The sequence below is a fragment of the Cupressus sempervirens genome, chromosome 10 (assembly GCF_028749045.1).
Source record: "Cupressus sempervirens isolate cs-2001-9-10 chromosome 10, ASM2874904v1, whole genome shotgun sequence".
NCBI classification, from domain to species: domain Eukaryota; kingdom Viridiplantae; phylum Streptophyta; class Pinopsida; order Cupressales; family Cupressaceae; genus Cupressus; species Cupressus sempervirens.
Window position 1 is genome coordinate 372,319,643 of NC_143127.1, and position 17,267 is coordinate 372,336,909.

General features: G+C 36.6%; 1 protein-coding gene across 1 annotated transcript in view; it reads left to right on the top strand.

Moving 5' to 3' along the window:
- Positions 1-265: 265 nt before the first annotated feature.
- Positions 266-17,267, top strand: part of LOC149534219 (putative voltage-gated potassium channel subunit beta) — a 46,018-nt gene continuing 29,016 nt past the window's right edge. Inside the window, exon 1 of the mRNA XM_089805234.1 lies at positions 266-1,015. Within this exon, the coding sequence (XP_089661360.1) occupies positions 452-1,015 (564 nt within the window). The 5' untranslated portion in view covers positions 266-451. The remainder of the gene's footprint in view (positions 1,016-17,267) is intronic.

Here is a 17,267-nt window from a genome sequence, read left to right on the forward strand (position 1 = left end):
ATTGCACTTGCCTTCTTATGACTAAAAGATTTTATATATATATCGAATTCTAGACGTTTGTGGATGTGCATTTGTATCTTCAAATGACCAGCGGATCGATTCAAGATTTTCAAAATATTCTGGACAACTTAAATAATGACAAAAACATAGCAATTAAGATCTTTTCGCGAGCTGTCGAGAACTTCAACATCGATCGAAAAATAAAATAAAATTTCAACAATCGATTTTTAACGTAAGAAGAATTTCCACATCAACCACAAAGCCCAAACGAGAACTGAATTTGAGATCCCTAGTAACGTTTCTGCAACGAAATTACAAACACGCATATTCGCCCGTCCATTAATGTCGGGTATTGCATAATAATATATAACTATGGAGCCCATTTTTTCATTTGTGAAGAGGCGCTGTATTATTACCCGGCGGGCGAAGAATTCACTGAAAAGAAAAAGGCATGGAGTACAGAAACCTGGGCCGGACAGGGCTGAAAGTGAGCAGATTATCATACGGTGCATGGGTCAGCTTTGGCTTCCAATTAGGTGTAGAAGAGGCCAAATCCCTGTTGTCCTGCTGCAGAGAAATGGGTATCAATTTCTTCGACAATGCGGAAGTGTATGCCGAGGGAAAAGCAGAAGAAATCATGGGGCAGGCCATCAAAGAGCTCGGGTGGAAGCGCTCTGACGTTGTCATTTCCACCAAGATTTTCTGGGGCGGGAAGGGACCCAATGATGTGGGATTGTCGAGGAAGCACCTGATTGAGGGAATTCAGGCCTCACTGAGGCGACTGCAGATGGATTATGTGGACGTCCTGTTCTGCCACAGGCCTGATAAGGGGACGCCCGTGGAAGAGACAGTGAGGGCCATGAATTATATCATTGATCAGGGCTGGGCCTTCTACTGGGGCACCAGCATGTGGTCCAAGGACACGATTCAAGAAGCTCTGGAGATTGCCGATAGGCTAGGTTTGATTGGTCCCCAAGTGGAGCAACCTATATATAATTTGCTTTCAAGGGATAAGGTATTGTTTTTACTTTCATAATCTTTTTAACATGATTAAGAGCCAGAGAAAGAGAAACCATTTCAAGACTATTGGATTTTTCCCGGTGCATGTGGTCTTCTACAGTTGAACATTACGAGATATCATTTTGTGTGACAGGCTGTATAAATTAGTTAACGCGAAAGCGATTCCTTGAATAATCCATTACTAGTAGCGTTTTATAACGTCCCATCTTTCACAGTTACGAGTAATGATTCACTATAACCAGTCTCTTGTGAGCTTCAATTGTTTACCTGTATTCACCGGATGAGAGATGGGAATACAGCTGGCCAAATATGATATGACATTTGGGTTTGTTTGAATCGCTCTTCTATACTTGTATTGAAAATTCTCTCCCCTTACTGCCCCACGCTATGTAATTATTAAATTTCAAGTAAAGGATTTAACATAGTAACCTCCCCTGGAGTACCCACCCGGATGCTTCTGCATTCTTCATGGAAGTCTGATGAGGCAGAGGACTCAGACGCTATACCGTGCTTATCTGGATTCCCCAGTGAAATTTCTGCTGAGGAGAACCCCTTCAATGAGGGGTGCTTGCAGGTGACCTCAGGATCCTCAGGATTACACCTAGGCATTGTTGGAATTATCTTAGTCCTGCAAACTGCAGAAACCCAATTGTTTCTTCTCTGCATGTCTTACCTGGTTGTAAGTAATTCTTAAGTCCGATGAATAGACTTCAGACACGAATTTAACAATATTAAGATTCAGATATATAACAAGAACTATTTATGAGTTGACCAGGTGTAAGACAAGAGGTCAAAGCAGATGGATTGTATTTGTAGGGGTTAACTAGCTCATCAATGCTCTCTTCATAGATGATTTTGCATCAACTGCTGAGTTCACCCTGGAATTTATGCAAGATCTCCACTGAATTATTTAAATGATGATTTGATAGATTTCCAGTTTCCAAGGTTTATCTCCTCCACCAGATTGAATCCTAATAATTGTTAATCAACTAGGAGTATAGATACTATAGTTATAGACAATGAAGTTAATAAAATAATCTTACTATTCCAGCCTGCAGAGACGGCCTAAGAAATCCTTATTCCCACAGAAATTTTGACTCAAAACAAGCCTGCTTGATCAGATATTAAGACGTACAAATTCCAGACATCAATTTGCTCTCTGTCATAATAATTGCAGTCCAACTGTGTAGTGCTGTTATGGCAGAGATCAATATACATATAGGTCAGAAATATTAATTATCCATGAACATGATAAAATAACCAGAGCAATCAGTCACGAATTTCAACGTATTAATTTTGGAAATATTGCCAAATAACCATTATAACCCATCGAAATGTGAAGAATTACGCCCAGAGACAATCTGCTATACTGAATATTTATTACCTGTTAAGTTAGGATATAGACTCTTATACTAGCTGGCTGCTATGCCAACAATGGCACTGTAAGAGCTGCTCCAGACAATTTTATGATGATGCTATGAAAGGCTGCCAGAACTTACACACACGTATTGCAATGGAAACAACTGGAAATTATAAAGATAGTCTTCAATGTATATTCAGCTTACCCCAATTTCAATTTGCTTGTCACTTTCTAGCTCATCTCCAATGTCTAGATGATATTGCCTCAAGTTTGAATCAGGGTTTTTGTCCTCAGGTTAATTGAACCAGAGTCTAATACCCCAACAAGGAGTATAAATAATCAGAATTCAGAATTGTAAATCAATATACCTCTTCCTCGTTCACGATTAAGAGGAATTATTTAAATAGAGATTACAACTTTTCGAATTTCCTTCATGAACCTTATTCATAATTAAGAGGAATTATTTAAAATAAACTTTTAAAATTTATTATAAAAGACCTTTTATAGTTTCACTTTCCTTGAGGTCCTCTTTATTATAATAACATTTCATGATATCACTTAGTTAGCCCCCTTTATGGCATTATGATCTCCTTGAGTTATTACTATACTCCCATTGGAAGGTGCTGAGTTATATGAAACAAAATTATTTTGCACCAAAAAAACTGAATTGTCTATTCAATACCAGATATTAATTTTATTTCTTAAAATGTTCATGAATTTGTATTCATAAGAACTAGAAAACTTGTGTTCGGATCAGAGATTTCCATTCACCAAACAAGATATAGGGTATACAACAGTATGCAGAAATTATTAATCTCTTACAAATTATGTCAGGCACAATCGTTTGTCGATTCTGGACTGGATATTATCCTTTAACCCTCGATCCCTACTTTGGCTTTGCAGGTGTCGAAGACACATTGCAAAGCCAGGTTTGTCCTCAGGCACTGTAGGTTGTCAAACCAGTCCTCATTGCCCAATGCCTGCTGTCGCAGAGCTGCACATTATTATCTTCTGATTTTTAAATAACTGTGCCTGAAGATGGTATCCAAGAAGTGGCCCAATTTGGAACACAATCTGCTGCAAGTGCTGCTTATAAATTCCGTTCTTCCACAATCTGAATGCTGCGATGAATAGCAGATGTTTAATGAATGATTGGATGCAAGGAAACACTTAATAGATTGATGCTCAAGGTTGGGGTTTGCATCCTACCTTGTGCAGATGCTGGAGGCTTTGTTCCAGCAGTCAATATGTGTACTCAGGCCGAGACATCAAGCAATCAATCATGACCCAAAACCTTTGAACAATCCCCTTAAATAGAGAGCTAAGCACGCCAATTAACAAGTTGGTCCACATGAGAAAATACAGACTTTATATACATTAAAAAAATGCTAAAGTATGAGAGGTCAGACTTAAAGAGCTGATATAAGGGAACTTATAATAATTTCAATATAGTGATATTAATGAAAACTCAAAAGAAATGGGTATTATTTAAAACTGTGTTGCTGGCTGGCAAGCCCTTCAAATCAGGCTAATCACAGCCCTCCTATCATCTAGTTGCTTGATTTCAGCAATTTTAGATTAGAATGCTCAAAGATATCTATCCCTTCCCATGTAGCATCGTTTCGTGGTCTCCCTTTCCACTTCACCAAGTATTCTGGAATAACCTTGTTTCTTAGCCTTTTTCTCCCTCACACTCAGCACTATCTCAGGTTCAAGGATTATTTTGCCTTCATAGTCAAACAGTGGTCGTTGAAGGGCTAATCTGCTGTCAAAGGGCCTTCTTAAGGCATGAAGCATGGAAAGTATTATAAATTCTGATATTAGGTGGTAATTGTAACTTATAAGCTACTTGTCAAATCTTTCTTAGAACTTGATAATACCCATAGGAATGCCATTTTAACTTCCCTGCTCCACTTCCCTTACTTGAAGACTGCTCGTAAGCTGCAACGTTAAGAACACCATATCTCCTACCTCAAAAGTACTTTTAGTGCGATACTTAGCAGCATGCATTTTTTGTTGATTTTGAGCTTGTTACAAGTTCTCTTTGAGACACTCTATAATGTTTTTGCACTGGTGAAGCACATTTTTGGCACTATGATCTCCATTATCAGTCAAAATCAGATCTACAAATGAAATGGCTTCATATCCATAAAATGCCTCGAAGAGGGACATTCTGATGACATATGATGAGTTGTGTCGTAGCATACTGACCTGAATGCAAACATTTAACCCATGCTGTTCGCTGACCTGTAACATAATTGCTCAAATAGCCTTCAATCCACTTATTCACAATTTCAGTTTGCCTATCTGTTTGTGGATAATAGCTAGTGCTAGGCATCAGCTCCATCCCTGTCAAATGAAAAAGTTCTTGCCAAAACATGCTTTAGAAACCACTCACAATCATTTTTGACAAGCCATGAAGTCTGAAAATATCTCTGAAAAACAAATCTGCCACTTGAGGTGCTTCAAATTTAAAAGATATAGCATGAAAGAGAGCCTATCTGCCACCATGTATAAGCAGTCTTTACCTTGAACATTTGGCAATCCTGTGAAGATGTCCATCGATATGCTTTCCTGTTTCTGATTTGGAATGGGTAAAGGCTACAACAATCTTTGGAAAGAGATGCTCCACTTTTTTTTGTTGACAATCTTTGCATTCTTTTACATGCTGCACTACATCCTTTTTCAATCCTTTCTAGGAAAATTGTTCCGTTGTTTATATGTTTTACAGAAGCCTGAATAATTGGCAAGGGGGGATCATGGTAGGCTTTTAAAATCTTCCCCTTCACTTTGGATTCTAGTGTGAGGTATGCATGTTCTTTGTGAAGAGTCAACTCATTTTCTGCCTTTTACCTGTCATTTTGCACTTTCCCTTCCAAACCATAATCAGGAAATGGATTCTTCATGTACTCATTTATAATCAATGACCTCTGATCAGTAGATATGTCAGCAATAGAATGCAGGTGTCATTTCCTAGACAGTGCATCAGCCACTATGTTATTTTTGCTCTTTACATATTCAATATTGAAGTCATTGGCTTGAATTTTGAATTTTTGTTACCCATTTTTGCTGCCAAGCATTCATATCTCTTTAGTTAGGAAAGAACTTGAAGCTGTTATGATAAGTTTTATTGCCTAGGCTTGGTTAAAGCATGCATTATGGCTAGCATTTCTGTACCATAAATTGAGAACTTGTATTCAGCCTCCTCAAGTTTTTTACTCTCATATGCTATAGGATGTTTATTTTGCATCAAGAGAGCCCTTATTCCTTCACCTTAAGCATCACATTCCTAAACAAAAAGAAGTGAAAAATGTGGAATGGCCAAAGTTGGTCATGGACTCATAGCCTCCTTGAGTTTGTCAAAAGCTTGTTATGCTGTTGGATCCATGATAAAGCCCCTTTCTTTGTTAAGTTTGTTAAAGGGGCAGTAAGTTGTGAGGATCCCCTTACAAACCATTTATTATAGCTACAAAGCCCAACAGATCCTCTTTTCTGAGTTATGTCACTTGGTCCAGGCCATCTGTGAATAGCTTTAATTTTCTCCTCATCCACACTGATTCCTTGTGCACCCATTTTGATATCAAATACAAGTTTTTTGTCAAACCACACTCGGAAGCTTTGTCATAGAAAGAATGCTGCTTCCGTATTCACAACACCTTATCCAAATGCTTCACATGATCTTTCCAAGTCTTGCTATAAATCAGAATGTCATCATGGAAGACCAAAACAAGTTTTCTCATTGTAGATTAAATGTCTGTTTCAGACATGATTGGAAGGTTGTTAGTGCATTGATGTTAGTGAACAAATTTGCCCTTCAGAAATATCAAACGACTCAAGATGCCCAAAGAGAAGAACAAATAACACTAACAGTTGGAGAAGTAACCATTGGATTGACTACTTTCCACTGAATTTTAGAGGTACAGCTCCTTTTAATGAGATATACAATGAATTAAATGCAGCATTTGCCTTTAACTGGAAAGAAAAAAAGGGGGAACACAAGTTTAATTGTAATTGCAAATGCTCAAATGGAAAAATCCATTTGAAGAAGTAAATACAGAGAATCACAGCAAAACTTTACTATTCATACTTATGAACAACATTTAAAATAAATAAACAGAGAATTCTTTCCTTCTAGTATATTTCATTTACAAACACACAGTTCTGAAATTAATTTGTGCACACAACTTATTACAACAGAATGGGCATTAGCAAATAATTATAGATGCTCAAATTCAAAAGAAATTTTTTAACAATTTGGATTATGAATATTATCTTCATTTCTTTAATGACCATATATAAGTTCAAAGACATACATTCTCGGTACAATACAACTGTTCCCAAAAAGAATTCCCTCCTTGCTTTAAAACAAAGACTCATATATCAATTCTATTCCAAGATAACCATTAATCTTCTTTACAGAGACTGTTACAAAATGGGGTAGATGGAACAGACTTTTCAATCTGTTATTCAAGATTTACCAAAAGAATTATATATATATATATATATATATATATATATATATATATATATATATATATATATATATATATATATATATATATATATATATATATATATATATATATATTAGGATTAAAATACTTGGGCTTTGTCCACCCGAGTCATACCAAGCAAGTCTTGCGTGATATCGAGGAGTTCATCTGGTACAACTTCTTCCTTGTGCTGTCTGAGCATATCATGAAGTTCTGCTCTATCCCTCAACTGCTGCTTCTTTTGTTAAATCTGGCTGAAACAGGTTGAAGATTTCCGTTCCAAAAATCTACATTTGTAGGAAGTCCCATTCTTAAAAAGATAACAAGAAATCAGTGACTGCATGCATGAAATGCCTTCAGCAACAAGGTGAAGAAATTAATTGGACAGTCCTTAATTATGACATGTTTCCACATGGATAAGCATTTGACAACTTGGCAAGTAAACTCGGCGGCGCTGGGAATTAAATGTGACCAGTACCATCTTTACTTTAAGGTAATGAAATCTTTATGCCAACTTCAACCATAATTCCAACTAAAGGTTACATCACAGATTTGGGGAACAAATTCATATTTAATTCTGTCCTTTTCTTGGTTCTCGAGAATCAAAATGCTTTAATAAGCCTGCTGTCAACTAGTTGTTGCTTCTCACAAGTTTCGAACTGGTTTGGAGTTGCATGGTTTTGAAAACAGGCAACTTGTCGACAAGGGTGTGGGATCAGGTGGAATCAAAAGTTGAGAAGATGGCCTGCTTAAGAACTTTCGATGAAGGCCGACTTTCTGACATTATATGGTTAGGAAGAATTTTGAAGTCGCCTTTACTCAAGGACATCATAGGAGTAACTTGAGATTGTAACCACATCATACAGATGTTTATGTCAAAGTTTAGAAAATGACCATATACAGAATTGGGGTAACAACAGGTTCTGAATGGGGATGAGGACTAAATAGGACAAAAAGAATCCAAAATCTCAAACGAAGGCTAGTGGTAAAGTCCATTGGATAACAGAGTCACCATGGATACCAAAAAAAAAGAGGAAAGGGGGCTGTTTACAGAGGGCGGAGGGGAACATGGCACACCACAACTTGAAAGCCAAAATAGACTAAAACCTACAACATAGAAAAACTGAAAACCAAAACTCAATTTCACATATGTACTAGGTAGATGTACACCCTACCTCAAGGAAATCTTTGGATAGATCATGAGAGCCCATTTACAGGATAAGAGGAATATGCTTGAGAAGTACCAACAAACTTAGAAATAATATAAGAGTGCAGAAAATCAACTTAACCGGTATGCCATCCTACAACCAAAAAGCCATTCTTCATCATGGGTTTCTGTGGCCTTTTGAAAGTGACCAAATTGATCTCATGTTCTACTTCAGATGAATGGGACCAATCCTTTTGAAAGCAACCATATTGCACTCCTTGACTCAAAAAAACTTTTACTTAATCCATACCAGAAGCACCACCACTTATTGAAAAGGTCTTCTCTTCATTACCCACCAATTCAGGGATTTTAGGATCAACATCTTTATCTTCATGAACTGAAAAATCTTTTGAAACCTTTAAGCATAGCTTAGTAACTTGAGAATGATCATTTTTCTTTAGGTCACAGTAATTTGAAATTTTAGGCTCAATATCCGTGTGATTCTCTTCCTTTCGTTCATGCAATGCATTTCTAAAGCCAACATTTCAGGGCTATCCTCAACGATACATACTGCTGGTCCATCTTTGTCATAAGAACCAGATTACTATTTGTCATAGTATGCATGATCATATATCTCAAAAAGTTGATTATCTCTAATCTTTGAGCATTATACCTTGGTGGTAAAATGCATTGCATTCACCCCTCCCGAAGCCATTTTTTTGTTTCTTTGAACCTTCTTCCATCTTAGTTGTTGATGTTACATTCTTTTTAGGGGTAACATCAATCATTTCTTCATTCGAGCCTAAAAGAGGGTCATCAACAATCGTAAACTCTCCATGCAAATAGCCAAACAAATCAATTTCTAGATGCAGAATTGGTGGTTGTGATTCACAAACTTGACTTTCAATGAACATGAGGTCAAATTTTAAGGGAACCACATTTTCCTCTTTTTTATAGACAAATTCATCACTAAATAAACAAGTGGGTGAAGAATATTGACCATCCACATTACTTCCATATGCATGCATGTCTTTTTTTGGTATTTCTTCTTTTTCAATCGTTTTGCCAGGAGACTTGGGTAACGATGTATTCATACCTTCTTTGAAGTCGTTAGAATCACAAGGGAATGTAACTATGTCGACTTCGACAACATGACCATTCTCATCCATAATCCCACAATGGAAATCATGATCTGAACATTTTGTGAATTGGTTAGGAATGAAGATAATTTTGTGTTTACAAGATATTGCTCCTTTTTCAATAGGAGCAAGTGATTTCTTTGCCCCTTTATATTCCCTCAACATCCTTAAACCTTCCACTTCAATCTACGATTGGGATGCATTTGGTTCAAAATTTTGTAGTTGATGGCATCTTTGGTGCACATGTTTCAACATTAGAGAAGATTGGTGATCTTTGATAGGATTCAGTTTCATTTCTTTAGCCTTATGAATTCTTTCTTTGAAAGATTTCCAAAGATTTCATGAATTCTTTCTTTGAAAGATTTCCAAAGATTTTAAGTATTCATTTCTTTAATTGTGGGTCTTTTCCTAAGTGATTCTCGAAATTGGGCTTGGCCTCGAATCATTCTCTTGAGATTATTAAACACACAGTCACTGACCTTCTTTACCTCGGGAGGCTTTATTAAGTATTCAAATTGAGAAATGCACCAATCCTTTGAGTCCCTAGGAGACTGAAGATGCCACAACACACTAAAGAGTGTCCAACCTTATATTACTTGGATCCCAAACCTTGAATAAAAGCCTGCTAGAAGAACAAAACTAGACTTTTGCCGCGCTAATTTGATCACATTGTCACTATGCTGGCAATGGTGAAACAATCCAATGGGACCCATCCAGCCTGTAGTGCTACACCTACCACCTCCTGGATCATAGCATGAACGAAAATCACATCCATCCATCATAAGGAGGTAAGAATATCTAGAATCATATGCTACACCAAATCTCCCTCTTCACTCTGCCAATCATCCATGGGTGTATTCATATATACAGACATACATATGACTTGTATCCATAGATCCACACATACGCGCGTGCGCACACACACACATATATATTGCACTATCTTATGATATGCATCTTGTCTGTTGTTTTATCACCATGCTGAGACAACACTATTTCTTAATTAGGTGAGTCAAAGAATTAGAATGCCATTCTATTGTATTGGAGTCAAGGCATTAATTCACATTTATGATCTGTGCTTTTAGATCAACCAATAATGGTAAAGATATATATTGTTGTGCATATACATTCATTGGCCAAGGTGGTATTATGGTACATGCAGTAACCATCTATCACTAGAACTAGAAGGCCAATGTCTAGCTAGGAAGGTCACCTTGATAGGCAAAGATTTCTATAAGTTGATTAGCTAAGACATCTATGGGTTTTGCACCAAGTCTCAGATGGCATGGAAAATTGATTATGATTTCTGTATTCCCTTGGGAAGGGCTAGGCCACTTCCACGTGGAACTTGTGTGGGAGACCATTAGGTCAAGATTGTTGAATCAACATTTAGGTGGTAAAAACCCCGCTGATATTGTTGACGTGGGTTTTATTCCACTACAACATGTATAATCAAATGTTCAATGTTAAAGAGTCAAACAACAAACACTTAATCCTCTCTTGATATAATGTCATCTCTCATGCTAAGCTTGCAACGTAAAATAATGAAATGACTTCAAGGTTCCTTCTTAGTTGTGAACTTCACTCAGTGAAATAACATGATATGCTAGTTATCACTTGGGGAGCTTATGCTATTCATTCAATGGATATCAACTACTTGCACCTCTAAAGAGCTGGCTTCACAGTGTGCAATGAAAATATATTTTGATTTTACAATTCTTCTTTGAGATTCAAACTTAAACTTGACATCTAATGCTACTTCTACCTATAGCTAGGAATGCAAAGAATCATGGATGACTTGGACTCAACTAGATGCAGCTTGATCAACGACTACACCCACCTAGTCCAAGCTTCTAAGAAACCCTCAAATGGTTTTCAAATCAATATCTCCTATACAATCCCACCAAATTGATGCAAGCTAAAGATTCAACACCATTTGAAGTTAACTGCATGCAATCAATAATTTACCACACAATGCACTCCTATACTTAGCAAGAGGTTGGTGGCTCCAATCTGTGGACTCAATCAAGTAAAGATCCACAATCACTCCCATTCAACTAAGCTACTTCAACATTGAAAAAGATCTACTCCAAGTGAAATATTGAGAAACATGCAACGCTTCAAAGTAATATAAAGTAATCCACCATGAGAAATCAACAATGAATTATCCATTACTTTGATATCATCATAGGAACAATTTGATCAAGTCTCTCCCTTTGTTAGCCTACTCTAATCCAATCTCTCTACTCTCTTCAATTTAATCTATGAATCTAACATCTTACAAATGAGAAGGCCTTGGCCTTCTATAGATGTTTAAATAGAATAAAGGGCCATGATTGACTGAAGATAAAGGGTTGTGATTTCTCCCTACAAACCCTAATTAGGGTGGCCAAATTTACAACCAATAATATGAGGGCACCACATCATGGACTGATAAGAAAATTACAGAGCTTTTCATAGCCAATGAGAAAATAAGACACTCGGTATGCTGTGATTGCTTGAACTTAAATCTGGAATTTTATGATTGGAGAAGACACCAAGGTGCGTTCTCATCATCCTTGTCTTGTATATCTATTTAATCTTTTGATGAAGAGAAAATATTTCTTGATACTCAACATTTGTAACTTTGATTAACTCTTCCAAAACTATCAATTCTTTGAGGATGAAAGAGATGGATCATATTCCCAAATTCATTCATTTTTCAAATCTTCTTCATCCCCAGGGATTTTTCTTGTTTCTTTGACTTGAATTTGTACCTTGAACTTATTAACTTGATTGAACTTGATTATATTTGTGAATTTGGATATCTACAATTAGTGGGGATCTTTCAAAACAAACTCGAATTATAGAGGAAATCCAAGTCGATGAAAATTTCTCCCACTTGTAAATCTTTATTTATCTTAAACCATCTTAATCACAATCTAAACTTGCATTTTGATGTTCTAGATGCTAGGTCTTCCTTCCCATTTGCAACTTTCAAAGTTGAATCTTGGATTTTGGAATTGTAGTTTTTATTGGACTTGATTGCATTTATATACTTGAATTTGAGTGCACTTGCTCTCAATTCAAATGACCTTGATGTTGAATCCTTTCCTTCTTCTATTAAAGCCACAAGCTTGAAGCCTGCTTTCTGTAGCATTTGATTGGAGTTTTGAGCCTCTCCTTTCTTCCTCACTTTCTCCCCCTCTTTAACTCGCCTTGCAAAACAAGATAAAGATGCATCAAGATTACAAGTTGATTAGAAGAGACAAAAGAATTAGAAAAATCTTAAAATTTTCAGTAAATAACATTCTCTAGCTTGCCGCTGCACTTCATTGAATAGATTTTGGACTTCAAAAATGATTTCAATTAGTAAGCTAAGGATTTACGATTCGAATTCAAATCGTTAAGCTAGGATTTATCAAATCTTTTAAAATTTTTCATTTGATGTCACAGTGAATTTTATTTATTGCCCGAAAAAGAACTTAAAATTTCCTCTAAGTAAAGAAAATTTAAAGAAGTTCTAAAGTTGAGTTTGTAGCAATTAGGTTAAATTCACTTCTTTAATTAATAAAAAATTACCAGCTTCGAATAAGAATTCAAATAAAAAAGTTATCTAATTTATTCTATCCTAATTATACGAAATTGGAATTCGAGTCTTGATCTCTTCAACAATAATACAATTCCTTATCAAAACTCAAAGCAGGATCTTTAAAATTGAACTGCAGTTATTTATTATTTATTCCCCGCTTTTAATTAAGACCAATCGCTATTAATGAGGCACCTTAAAATTAAAGTTTCAATTTATTTTAACTAGATTTATCGTAAATTAAGCTTAATTTCATTTAATAATCATTTTGGCTATTAAGCTTAGTTTGTCCAATTTTATTTTTATGCTGAAAAATAATAACTTTAATTTCTTCCTTTTCTACCCTAATGTTAGACATTGCAATTTATAAGTTAGGAAAACCCAATTTCAATTGCAAAGGAAACAATAGCCACAATCTGAAATAATTGAAATTGTTGTGACCATATAATGTTCATGCTTTGCGTTCTCACCACTTTGAATTCTGACAGAATCTGAAAAAGATGTCTGCTATCTACCTCAAGAATAATTGATTGGTCCCCTAAAGAAGTTCACTGAGCAATTGCAGAAGATGATTTCTCTTTGATTTGGTGCATAAATGGATTCAAAGGGTTCTCCATAGATAGGCGTCAAGGCTTGAAAGGACACATCTTCCCAGGCGGGCCAACCTGACTTAAGCTCGATAAAATAAAATCTTTCATACTGGGCAGTTTGATGATAGGACAGCCATACTCAAGAAAATGGCGATTGTTTTTAAACATTAAATATCCCTCTCAATCAGTGTCTTAGTGCTTCCAGAGAGGGTGGTAGAATTTCATGGGTTGGGAGGATAGAATCCTTTTCCCTCATCAGAATCCGACCACGGATGGGGACTTGACTTGTTATTGCCCTCCTATCAGTTTGTTTTCTTCGTGTTTTGGGTTCCCAATGCTGCTCCCAAACTTCCCAAACATCCATTGTTTTGTGAATCGGAGGGGGTCTAATTGGTGTTTATTCTGATCAAAGTGAAATCCAACTGGAGCAAACAGAATCCGATTATGACAGAGGATTCTGCTTCTAACATTGGTTATCTTCATTGTTGCTTGATACCCCCTTGCCTACTTCCCTTTACTTTGTTTCCACAAAGTTGGTTTTGCATCTTGCTCAAAACACACCACACTTGCTCCTTACCAAGATGGAGATTCAAGTGGTCTGGGGACGCAGTGTGTGCTCGGCAGACTTTGGTGAGGACGAAGGAGTGCAGTCCTCTGAGGGTGGCAGATTCCACCACCCTCAGAGGAAGTTTGGTTCTCTGCTCACTCCAGAATGCTGCTATCTAGACTCTCTAAGACCACTAAACTCACTGGCTAATCAAAAAGAGGGGTCCCCATTTGCAATGGGGCATTGGTGTGTAAACCACACAACAAATACTCTTTTTCTCAAGGGGGTAGTAGCCAAATAAAGATAATCAAGATTCAACCATCAAGCTTACTAGGTTCCATTGTTTATATTTTGACAGTCATTTCTGTTAGTGCTTTCTTTATTTCAATTCAATTTTAGGAAATGGTAAAATTGTTGATTTCCTCTTCATGTGAAATCAGTTTTTAAAATTCTTTCTTTTGGTATTAAAGAAAAGGATTAGGTTAATCAGATTTTCGTGTGAAGTTTGTTATGAATTCTCCTTTTCACTTGGATAATGAACTTCTGTTTTCATGTTTATAGTAGAAGGAAAACAGTTATTTCTGTTATTTTAATTTAAGTAAATTTCCTCCATTCTTTTTCAGGTATGAAGATTTGGTATGTTACAGTTGTTTAACAAAGCATGATTTTCAGACCAAAACATATTGAACTGTACCATGATGAGGCTTACCTTCCTGGCACCAAAGTCTAATTTTTCTATCCAAGTCATCTTCTTTTAAACACATGAGCTGAAATCTGGAGCTTAAAAGAACCATCCCAATTCAAAGCTTTAGGCTAGTTATCTGAACCAGATTTCTCCAAGATAAAAGAGGCAACTCAAAGTCATAGAAGGCCCATAATTACTATCAAAATATCTATTCAGACATGCTGGAATGAACTTACCATCAATTTTGTGACTAATCCAAAAAAAGGAACCACTGGTCAATGGGATATACATTAAGTGAATGTGATTACTATCCTGAATAAGAATAAAGGTTTCTTGAGGTAGGATGGGAAGCACACGTTTTCATTAAATCACCTCCAATATTCCAAGGATATTCCTCAAGAGAAGCATTTATATGAACTTGCAAATACTCCTGGAGCTTAACCTTACCTTGAAGATCTTGGGGAGTATAACAATTTGTAATCAAGTCTTTTAGACTGTTAGAAGCAAGAACCCTTCCAAGAATGTTTTTGGAGAAAAGCATCTATAGTCTCACACACAAAGAAGAGTCCTAGATAGACCATAGGTAGAAATTGAAATGCTTTCCCAATGTCTACCAATACTACAACCAATTTTTTCAGAAAAAGCATTGGGAATCTCAGTTTCACTGAATTAGTGACAAAAAGGGTTCACGATCTCTAATCAATCTTCTAACTAGATTGTGTATGGGCCTGCTGCCAAGCCCTCTTGCATTTCAAGAAATAGTTACGATTGAGACAAACGTGAAAGGGATGTTTTAATGGGAGTTTTATTGCATTAAAACATGCAAAATTGAATACTTAGTATTCCAAGATAAAACACCAAATCTCCAACTCTCTCTTGGATAAGGATGCTCATATGCTAAACAATGTCCCAAGGTTCCTTCTTATTGCGGACTTTCACTCAGTTTTAATGATGTGATATGCTAAGTATCACAAAAGGACCTACATTGTTCAATCAATGGATATCAACTACTTCAACTTCATCCAACCAAACAAATTATAGAGGGATAAGGGTTTAGAGAATCTAATCCAATCCTAGAATACGAGAAAGTGTAAATGTTTGTGACTCTATAAGACTTAGTTTAGCCATCAACATCAACCAAGCTATTGCAATCTCCTAAGGTAAATGTGAGATGTTTAAGCTATTATTATTCCATTAATATTGTAATGTCCCCTCTTTAGTTCGACATGACATTGATCATGGATTTTGCCTATTCTAGACTCTCATAGGCAAATGGTGTGGAGAGAGAGTCAATTCTGCGGATCAGATGGTCATATCTTGCTCTTGAAGAAGTGTTAAGAGGTTATATTTTATTATTATGTGTTATTGGGGCCTACATGTTATAATTTTAAGTTGAGTTGCACTTTTTATTTTATAAAATTACTTTATTATAAAAAGTGCATTATAATGAGATTTTATAAAGGATGTTTCTAGAAGTTCTAGAAAAAGTGCATTATAAAGAGATTTTATAAAGGATGTTTCTAGAAGTTCTAGCAACTTCTTAGAAAAGTGAATAAATAGAGGGCTGGGCCTCTCATTTTGGACATGCTTGGATTTGAGATTTCTTCTACTTCTTCCATTGTGGAGCAAATTTGTAGTCTCTTGGGTCTGCAAATTATTATTTGATCTTTGGGAACGAATCACTCCCTTGGATTGGCAACTTTGAGGGTGTGAAATATCACCTGAATTGTTGCATTTGAGGAGTTGGTAATTCAGCCATCTCATTTGGACTTCATTGAGATTCAGTTATAAGGGTTTACTTTGGTTGGAATAAGGGTTTCAGTTGTGCCCTAGCATTTGTGGATTGATTAACAGGGTTTGAAGACACAGTTGCTTCGTGTGGCATTAATTCAACATTCATATCCGGCAAAATTGGAGCTATTCCAGAATTCCTAAGTCCAGTTTGAGGGTTTCAGTGGCCTTTATAGTAAGGGTCATTACAGTGGTATCAGAGCCATAAGTCCTGCCATCCTGTGGAGGTCTTATAGGGAATTTGGAACAGCTGGATAGAAGGGAAAGTGTTTGACGAAATGTCAAAACACTAAAATCAGAACATTTATGTTTGAGCATGCGACAGAGGCTTTATAATTTCCACAATACCAAAGCAAGACAAGATAGGATTTCAGACCTGTAGAGCGAACAGTCTAGCTCATCTGTACAGGTGGACATAGAATCCAGTCATACAGACACAGGGAGGTATTCTTTGATCAAGACTACGACTACAATATGGATAGAGGCGGGAATGCCGGTCCAAATCAGCAAGAGGAAAGATTTTTATAGTTATTAGACACCTTGGCACAGGGACAGCGATTAGCCGAACAAAGAGCACAGGAACAGAATCAGAGAATGGGGAGCTTATGATGCAGATGATGGCTCGTCAAATGGGGTTGAACGCTAACATAGGTGGAGGAAATAATCAGAACGGTAACAATCAGAATGGGAATAATCAGGATGGGATACATAATGGAGGCGAACAAATTGGGAACAATTTCGGTCATGCACCCCAGCAAGCTAGGACAGTGAGTTCGAGACCTATGATTCCCACGTTCCTTCCTAGAGCTCCAGAGCAGCCAGTACCAGAACCCCAGATCACTGACATACAGGATCAGCTGAGGAGAGATTGGGAAGCAGGAGGTCCAGATTTTACAGCTACAATCACCTCTAGAGAGTATATGGATG